We start from the raw sequence: 9340 nt of genomic DNA on the forward strand, positions 1-9340 counted from the left end.
GAACCCCCAACCCTCTAAGCCCACCTCAGCGGGGCAGATTGCAATCTGTAATGGCCACTCATCGTTGGCAAGGAGGCTGGATCTGCTGCCTCTGTCTATCCCCAGAGTGCCCCTCTCAGCCCCAGTACCTGCATAGGCCTTCAACAAAACCTGCAGCCTGGGGTTTTATTAGGCTGGAGCTGCCCAGCTCCCTTGGCCCTTTCCCAGCACGGCTCTGCTTCAGGCACCTTGCAACCAGGTCCTTCTCAATCCAGGCCTAGAGTCAAACTCCTCTAGTGGCTGGCTCACAGCCCCTTTATAGGGCCAGCTGTGGCCTGATTGGGCTGGCCACACCTGTGGTCAGCTACTCCCTCAGCTACTTTCACTCCTTTTCCCAATTGCAGCCCTCTCCAGGGCTGCTTTTAACCCTTGCCTACGGGGGCTGCATATCAGCGCTGCCCAGGCAGTGAACAATGCGGGGGAGCGATGGATCTGCAATCAGGTAGATGCAGGCCCGATGCCCCCTCAGCAGGGTGCACAGTGCTGGAGGGGGGAGGAGGGCAGGAGATGGGTCTGCAATCAGGTAGACACAGGCCCTTGTGCGTGGTGACAGGCTCCTGTGTCTCCCTGTGGGGCTGGTCATCTCAGGCATTGCGAGGCCGGGCAATGGCAGTAGAGTACGTCACATACCAGGGCATCAAGTTCCCCCCTGCATATAACTCTGAGCAGAGCCTGCGCTTCGCCCACAAGGAGTTCCAGGTGCAGGATGATGATGTCTTCAATGTCACCTACCCCAAATCAGGTAGGGTGCTGCAGGCATGGAAGGGGGATCATCCTGAGTCAGGGTGGTGGGAGAGGGCCCTGGGAAGGAGGGGAGGGACAACCTGTTATCCTGGAATCCGGTTATGTGGGGCATGGGGAGGGCTGGGTGTGGCCAGCGCAGCTATCAGGGAGGGGATGGGGAGGGCTGAGTGTGTCTGGGGTGTCTATTGGGGGTTGGGGATGGCTCGGGGGCATTGAGATGGCTATAGGGGATGGGGTGAGGAGGCTTGGATGTCTATGGGGAGGATGGTGGGGAGGGCTATAGGAGAAGGCTGGGAGGGCTATAGGGGCAGTGATGGGGCTCAGCCCTGTTGGCTCCACTGGCCCAGGGAGGCATGCAGTCTCAGAGACAGCTCCAGACCCCACAAGGCACCTGTGACAGAAGCCCCCTGTCCCCCAGGCACAGTGTGGATGATCGAGATCTTGAGCCTGATCCGCAGCGGCGGGGACCCAGCCTGGAACCAAGCCGTCCTCAACTCCACCCGCGTGCCCTGGTTCACTACCCGCCTGGGGCTGGAGTCTGCACTGAGCTATCCCCGACCCCGTCTGTTGACCTGCCACCTCCCCGTCCAGCTCTTCCCCACGTCCTTCTTTGGCTCCAGGGCCAAGGTGGACCAGGCAGGCTGCGCATGGGGGTTACAGTACAGAGCCGGGGTGGCAGGGGCTAAGGTGCAGATCCATAGTGTGATGGGTCCTCCCCAGGGTGCCACCTGGAACTGGAGTACAGCCAAGCCTTCTGTTTTACCAGTGTGGGTTCCCTCTCACACTGTGATGTTGTGGCAAGCTGCAAAGCCCTCCAAGCTTGCACTCACAGCAACATCCACAGGCAGTGGCCACACTCGGCTGTGTTCATGAATGCTCTACCAGCCAACAATACAGAGGCTTCGGCCAAAATACTCCCCAGACTAGGACCCCAGAGCTGTACTGTCTTGCCCTGGTCAAAAACATGAACGGTATATTAATTATTACCCCGTCTTCCCCCTCCCTCGATGTGGAGAGGAATATGCACAAAGCCTTTAATAACTGAGCTGAACTTTCCCCACCCCCACCTTTCACTTAAACCACACTGTTTTATATAAAAAATATAAAATTGATTTATTAACCACAGAAATGTAGATTTTAGGTGATTATAAATGATAGCAAACAGATCAAAGATAGCATAAGAAATAAAACAAAAATGCAATCTAAGCCTAATATACTAAATAGGATCTGAATCAAGCAGTGTATCACCCTGTTACATACATAGTACGAGCAATTTGCTAATGTTTCATACAAAGGCAGGGCTTTCTTCTTTCCTGCCTGGCACCAGCTCTTGCCCCCCAGTTCTGTCTTTTCCTCTGGTATTCTTGGGTATTCTGTTGTAGGGAGAGTGAGGTCCAGTCATGATGTCACTTCCCCCTTTTATATCTTCTTCCAACTTGCTGGAAAGCTCTTTTGCTGAGTCAAACAGTTCCCATTGTCCGGTGCTATCTCTGAGAGGTTTCTATTCTACACAGTTCCTGGGGTAATCCTTGTGAGCGGCTGTATTTCCTCAGTAGGTCATCAACACTGTTTGGCCTTTTTATCGTTGTATCTCAAAGGCTGCTTGTGGGTGTCCCCAACCTTACAACAGGTTTCAGTGGCACACACATCGCCAAACTTCATAACTTCACATACAATCACAGCACATAGAATTTAACAGGATATTAATGTTCAACAGATTAAGACTTTTAGAATGACACCTCACAAGGCATGCTTTGTACAAAACCTATCCGAATCATATCACCATGGTGAATATGGGTGCAGAGTGTCACACATAGGGAGTAGGGTGTGGGGCATGTGCCTTAAGCTTGTGCCTGAATTCCAAGTGCTTTAACCCTGCCCCTGTGGAGCAACGGGTGTTTACCTGGCTCTGGGGCCAACGGCTGGACGCCCGGGGACAGTCAAGCCGGGAGGGTGATGCTGGCAGCTCTGCTCTGCAGAGTGCTTCAGGGGCTCCCTGACCCGTAGGAGAGTTAATAGCAGAACAGCATTTCCTGTGCCAGTCCCTGCCCTTTCCCCCCAGCCTATGTCTTGGTCCAACCCAGTGGCGGATTAATGATTTTGCCACCCCAGGCCCTGAAATAATTGTCCCTCCCAGCAGCTCCTCCCGCCCCAGCTCACCTCCGCTCCGACTCCGTCTCCTCCCTGAGCGCGCCACCCGGTCCTGCTTCTCCCCTCTCCCTGCCAGTGCTTGTGCACGAAACAGGTTCGCGAAGGAGGGGGGAAGAGGGGGGAATGGGGTGCACTCGGGAGAGGAGGCGGGGCTGGGGCGGGGACCAATAGGGGTAGGGCAGGGGTGGGGAAGGGGTGGAGTTGGGGCGGGGCCGGGGGCGGAGGGCGTGAACAGGTGCCGGGGGAAGCAGCCTCTGGCTGCTATTATAAATTTGCTACCCCTGCAAATTTGCTGCCCTAGGCCTAGGCCTAGGCCGCCTAGGCGTTAATACACTGCTGGTCCGACCCTGCCTGCACTCCCCTCCAGGTGGTCTACACACTCCGCAATCCCAAGGACGTCCTGGTCTCCTATTTCTATTTCTCCAAGATGTGCAGCTCGTACGAGGACCCCGAATCCTTTGAGCAGTTCCTGCGGGACTTTCTGAGCGGGGATGGTGAGTGTGGCTTCAGGGCCTGGGACGTCTTGGGACATGGGAGGTGCCTTACCAGATTCAAGCCTGGCCAGCCCCAGACGCAGTCTGCCCCACATTGCTGCCAGGGCAGAGAGTGGATCCCAATGACTCCACAATCCCATCATTCTGCAGCCTTGAGCAGTGGTGTGTGTGTGTGTTGTGGGGGTATTCACCAGGGCTCTCCAGTCCCAGCTCCTGCCCCTAGCCATGCCCTGGGGGGAAAGGGGGTTCTCCATGTGTCCCAGGGCATGGGCCTAATGGTATTGGGGCTCTTTAGTCTCATCTCATTAGGGTGACGTGAGCAGCGAGTCCATCACATGTCAAACTAACTGCCCAGCTACACAGTGGGGAATAACTGGCTAGGGGGTGGAGGGTCTAATCTGAGGGTTAGAGTGGCTTACAAATTCAGCGTGAGTCAGCAATGGGACAGCCGCACAAAAGGCTGCTATCGTTCTGGGGGATGTTAACAGGAGTGTTCGTCTGCCAGGACATTGCCCCACACTAGGCACTGGTGAGGCGTCAGCTGGGGGACTGTGTCCTTAGGAAAGACGGGAAGAAACTGAGGCGAGTCCAGAGAAGAGCAACAAAGGTTCTAAGAGGTTTGGCAACCTCGGCCTATGAGGAAAGGTTGGAAGAATAGGGCGTGTTCAGTCCAGAGAGGAGGAAGCTGGGAAAGGTTGCTGTAAAGAGGATGGGGATCCTCTGTTCTCTGTGTTCACCCAGGGGAGGACAAGAAGGAATCTGCTCAGTGTGCAGCAAGGGAGATGTAGGTTAGATAGTAGGACAAACTTTCCATGGATACCTCAGCTCTGGAACAGGTGACCCTGTGGGATCCTGTCACTGGAGGTTTCCAAGAAAAGGTTGAACAAACCCCTCCCAGGGCTGATCTAGGGTGACTCGTCCCTGCCTTGGTGCAGGGGGATGGACGTGCTGACCTCTTGAGGGCCCTTCCAGCCCGACGTTTCTAGGAGTCTCCATCGGAGTGTCTCCTCGCAGCCTGGCAGGAGCATTCCCTGCCCACATGAGAGTCCCCACTGTGCTGACTCTCTGGCTGACACTCACAGCCCCACCCCGCTCTGCTCTCTGCCTCTGCAGTGCCCCACGGGTCCTGGTTTGATCATGTCAGAGGCTGGATGGAAATGAAGGGCAGAAAGAATTTCTTCTTCATCACTTACGAAGAGCTGCAGCAGGTAAAGTGACCCGGCCACATCCCCCGCTGTTGTAGACTGGCCATAGCTCCACTGGAGTCAATCGGCCAGCTCCCCGGCTGGGGTAAATCATGAGTAACTGAACTGGAGTCAATGGGGCTGATTCCCCTAATTCATCATGATGTTAATCAGGAGTCACCCCATTAAGGTCCAGTAGGCTGCGCCATGTGAACTAGTGGGAGTGGGGGGGTGAATCAGCTCCATGCCTGTCCAGCTGCTCCATTGACATCCATGTTTCACAGCATTCCAGTGCAGACACAATCCAGGGTTTGGAAATTGTCGTCATCCCCCGGCCCTGTCTGCCAGGCCCTGCCCGCCAGGCCCTGCCCTGGTTACTGTCACTATGCCCTAGGGTTGTCAATTCTCCAGCATTGGCTGGGAGACTCCCAGATTCAGCATTGGTCTCCCAGTGACTACTGAAAGCAATCTGGGAGACTTTAATAGGATATTTTGAGAAAATGAAAATGACATTACGTAATGTTGGGGTGGGAGGAAATCTCCCAGAATAGCTTCAGTCGGGGGGGCTCTGCTGGGCCAAGCCCTCATGACTGTAACTGTCCCTGTCAGCCAGGGAGTGGCGGGGGGGCTCTGCTGGGCCAGGCCCCGGTTACTGTAACCGTCCCTGTCTGCCCCCACCCTCGCTCACTTTCACCGGGTTGGGGCAGGGGGTTGGGGTGCGGGAGGGGGTGAGGGAGAGGTTCAGAGTGTGAGAGGGGGCTCCAGGCTGTGCCTGGGGGAGAGCATTGCGGTGCAGGAGGGGATGCAGGGTGCAAGCTCTGGGAGGGAATTTGGGCACTGGAGGGGGCTCAGGGCTGAGTGAGGTGGTTGGGGTGCAGGCTCTGGGAGGGGGCTCTGGACTGGGTCAAGGGATTAGGGTGTTTGAAGGGATGAGGGGTGTGGGCTCTGGGAGGGAGTTGGGTTCAGGAAGGGGCTACAGAGGGTTTGGGTGCAGGAAGAGGTGCGTGCTCCGGCCAGGTGGCACATACCTTGGGTGGCTCCCAGTTGGGGGGCAGCAGGGTGAGGCAGGCTCCCTGCCCCTGTGCTGCTCCCAGAAGCAGCCAGAACATCCCTGTGGCCCCTTGGAGGGGGGCAGGCAGGGGGCTCCGCATGCTACTCCCTGCAGGCAGGCACCACCCCCAGAGCTCCCATTGGTGCAATTCCCGGCCAATGGGAGCTATGGGAGTTGGCACATGGGGTGCAGGGAGCATGCAGAGACCCCCTGTCCTCCCCCTCCCCCCCCCCCCGCGGGGCGTGGGGACATGTTGCCAATTTTGGCAGCAGTGCAGGGCGAGGGCAGGCAGGGAGCCTGCCTTATCCCGCTGCACCACTGGATTTTAGCACCCTAAAATCTCGTAGCCTCCAGGAGATAGAGCCTGATTCTGGGAGACTCCTGGCAAACCCTAGTCACCACCTGCCCAGGGCAACATAGGGGGCTCTGCCTGGCTGTGCCATGGTTACTGTCACCGCCTGCCCAGGGCAGCATGGGGGGGCTCTGCCAGGCCAGGCCCCAGGTAATGTCACCGACCCTGTCTGCCAGAGGTTGGGGGAGCGGGGCTCTGCCACGCCACGATTACTGTCACTGGGAGCAGCGGGGGGGGGCTCCACCAACCCGTGCCATGGTTACTGAGGCTGTTGTTTTCCCCCAGGACCTGAGGGGCAGCGTGCGGCGACTCTGCCAGTTCCTGGAGCAGGAGCTGGATGAGGGAGCTATCACCTCGGTGGTGGAGAACGCCTCCTTCAGGGCCATGCAGGAGAACAAGATGTGCAACTCGACGCTGCTCCCCAAGGACATCATGGATCAGGAGAAGGGCACGTTCCTGAGGAAGGGTGAGGAGATGGCTGCCCTGGGGCACTCCCCCCAAGCTGCTGGGGGTGGTGAGTCTGGGCCCCCCCATAGTGACAGTGAGGGGAGCTGCTGTGAGCCAGCCCGAGGGGGTTGACCCCATCTCTGGGGAGTCAGGCTCTGGCAACTCCACTGCAGCCCTCCAGGGGGATAAGCCAGGGAGCAGAGCCAGGAGTCCTTGCTGGGAGCTGGGTGGGCTCAGCCCCTCCTTCTGGGAGCAAGCTCCCCTTGATGTGCAGGGTGCGGGGAGAGACGCTCTGACCCAACCCCCTCGATGGCCACGGTGCAAATCCCGAGTTGACGCCTCTCCTGATTTCACAGGCATCTGTGGGGACTGGAAGAACCATTTCACGGTGGCGCAGAGCGAGGCCTTCGACACGATATACCAGGACCAGATGGGGGGCCTGATGGAGGCATTCCCATGGGGTGCACATTAGGAATGAACAGCAGGAATAAAGCAAAGCATGGAACTGCAGGGAGCCGGGCTGAGTTACTGAGGACAGCTGTCTGCCATGGTTCACACAGGCCATGGGACGGCATGGCTCCAGCCTAGCAGGATGGACCAGTGCCAGGAGCATTGCCCGGCTCAGCTGTCCTCTGCCAGCACTGCCTCCAATGCCCCTTCATCCCACCTGGCCAGTCAGCCTGGCCCCAGCCTCCTGGGGCCCACTGCATCTCCAATTGCCCCTGTGACTGTGTCCAGCTGCAGCCTCCACCCACTGCAGTGTGCTCTGTCAGTGTCTTCTGGATTAAAGATCCCTCGGCCCTGTGACATCCCCCTGAACTTTCTCACCAACCGCTACATAGACTGAGGCCCTCATGCTTGGTCACGTTCTGGGGGTGAGGGGTTATGTCACCTCCTGCCCTGTAACTCTGGGTGCCTTAAATGCTCTGCTGCTGAGGCTCACAGTCTGGACACCCATAGCCAGCAGATAAGCATGCAGGGCCCTGAGTGTCTATGTGCTGTTCAGCCCTGGGGCAGCACTTGGGCCCCCACAGCCTGCCTACAGCACAGCAGCCCCACCCTGCTCTCTGCCAGCTTGGTTACTATGTGCAGGGGGACCCCAGCATTCTCCTAGTCCTGAATTTCCCCCAACCATCTGCCCCACAGTGGCCAGCCCTCACCTGGCCAGTTCAGAGAAATACCACAGCTGACTGAGCCTTTAGAGAGACAAAAGCACAGCTTCTGACTTTCACTGGAGTGAACAGTCACTTCACTTCAAACTCAGCTCTGGGCTGGTTTAGATTAAAAGCAAAACGAGTTGATTGAATTAAAAGGTTTTAAATGAGTTGAAGTACAAGGGATAAAGACAAAATGGTTTCAAGCAAAGGGCTCAACAGGTAATGATCAATGGCTCAATGTCTAGTTGGCAGCCTGGATCTAGTGGAGTGTCCCGGGGTCAGTCCTGGGGCCAGTTTTGTTCAACATCTTTATTAATGATCTGGATGATGGGATGGATTGGACACTCAGCAAGTTTGTGGATGACACTAAACTGTGGGGAGAAGTAGATACGCTGGAGGGTAGGGATAGGGTCCAGAGTGACCTAGACAAATTGGAGGATTGGGCCAAAAGAAATCTGATGAGGTTCAACAAGGACAAGTGCAGAGTCCTGCACTTAGGAAGGAAGAATCCCATGCATCGCTACAGGCTGGGGACGGATTGGCTAAACGGCAATTCTGTAGAAAAGGACCTGGGGATTATAGTGGATGAGAAGCTGGATATGAGTCAACAGTGTACCCTTGTCACCAGGAAGGCTAACAGCATATTGGGCTGCATTAGTAGGACCATTGCCAGCAGATCAAGGGAAGTGAGTATTCCCCTCTATTTGGCACTGGTGAGGCCACAGCTGGAGTACTGCATCCAGTTTTGGGCCCCCCACTACAGAAAGGATGTGAAGAAATTGGAGAGAGTCCAGCGGAGGGCAATGAAAATTATTAGGGGGCTGGGAGACATCACTTACGAGGAGAGTCTGAGAAAACTGGGCTTATTTAGTCTGCAGAAGAGAAGAGTGGGGGGTCAGGATTTGATAGCAGCCTTCAACTTCCTGAAGGGGGGGTTCCAAAGAGGATGGAGCTGGGCTGTTCTCAGTGGTGGCAGATGACAGAAAAAGGAGCAATGGTCTCAAGTTGCAGTGGGGGAGGTCTAGGTTGGATATTAGGAAAAAACTATTTCACTAGGAGGGTACTGAAGCACTGGAATGGGTTACCTAGGGAGATGGTGGAATCTTCATCTGTAGAGGTTTTTAAGGCCTGACTTGACAAAACCCTGGCTGGGATGATTTACTAGGTGTTGGTCCAGCTTTGAGCAGGGGGTTGGACTAGATGACCTCCTCAGGTCTCTTCCAACTCTAATCTTCTATGATTCTATGAAAGGGCTGGATATTCACAAGGAGTTTGGAGGCTAAAAAAAAAAAAAAAAAATCACAAGAGTTGCTCACAGCCTGAATTAGGCACCCAACGCACCCACACAATGAATGGAGAGCCAGAGGTGCCTCACACAGCCAGGCTCAAAGAGTTCCCTGTTAGGTTCCACCGGCCCAGGCTAGCCTGGGGGCATGGCGAGGCCCACACATGGCAGCTTTGAAACTGGGAGGGACTGGACAGCCTCTCTCTGACACGCATAGACAAGCAGAGCGACATGGATTGTCCCAGGGGGCGGGGCGGGGCTCCCACTCCTCTACAAACACATCATTTCACTCAACCGGCACCATCTGTGTGGAGCTGCACCTACCCAGCGCTGTACCCCCAGGATGCTGGACACCCAAGCCACAACCTCCACACTTAAAAATCCTCCCAAAATACCACCGGGACTTGTGATCCATTCCATATGCAGGGAGCAGAGC

At 56.1% G+C, this 9340-nt stretch overlaps 1 protein-coding gene across 1 annotated transcript; it reads left to right on the forward strand.

The window, feature by feature from the left end:
• The first annotated feature begins 577 nt into the window (after nucleotides 1-577).
• On the forward strand, nucleotides 578-7979 carry SULT2A1 (sulfotransferase family 2A member 1). The gene is made up of 6 exons (XM_077840128.1): nucleotides 578-781; nucleotides 1202-1419; nucleotides 3302-3428; nucleotides 4542-4636; nucleotides 6301-6481; nucleotides 6819-7979. Exons 1-6 carry the CDS (start codon nucleotides 646-648, stop codon nucleotides 6932-6934), a joined length of 873 nt encoding a protein of 290 aa, XP_077696254.1. The 5' UTR covers nucleotides 578-645; the 3' UTR covers nucleotides 6935-7979.
• The last annotated feature ends 1361 nt before the right edge of the window (nucleotides 7980-9340 follow it).

Source organism: Eretmochelys imbricata, chromosome 23 (assembly GCF_965152235.1).
Source record: "Eretmochelys imbricata isolate rEreImb1 chromosome 23, rEreImb1.hap1, whole genome shotgun sequence".
Classification (NCBI taxonomy): Eukaryota; Metazoa; Chordata; order Testudines; family Cheloniidae; genus Eretmochelys; species Eretmochelys imbricata.

Coding starts and splice junctions, on each gene's coding strand:
- SULT2A1 (XM_077840128.1), top strand. CDS start 646: ATGGCAGTAGAGTACGTCACATACCAGGGCATCAAGTTCCCCCCTGCA. Junction 3,429..4,541: donor GGACTTTCTGAGCGGGGATG/GTGAGTGTGGCT, acceptor CTGCCTCTGCAG/TGCCCCACGGGTCCTGGTTT. Junction 4,637..6,300: donor CTTACGAAGAGCTGCAGCAG/GTAAAGTGACCC, acceptor GTTTTCCCCCAG/GACCTGAGGGGCAGCGTGCG.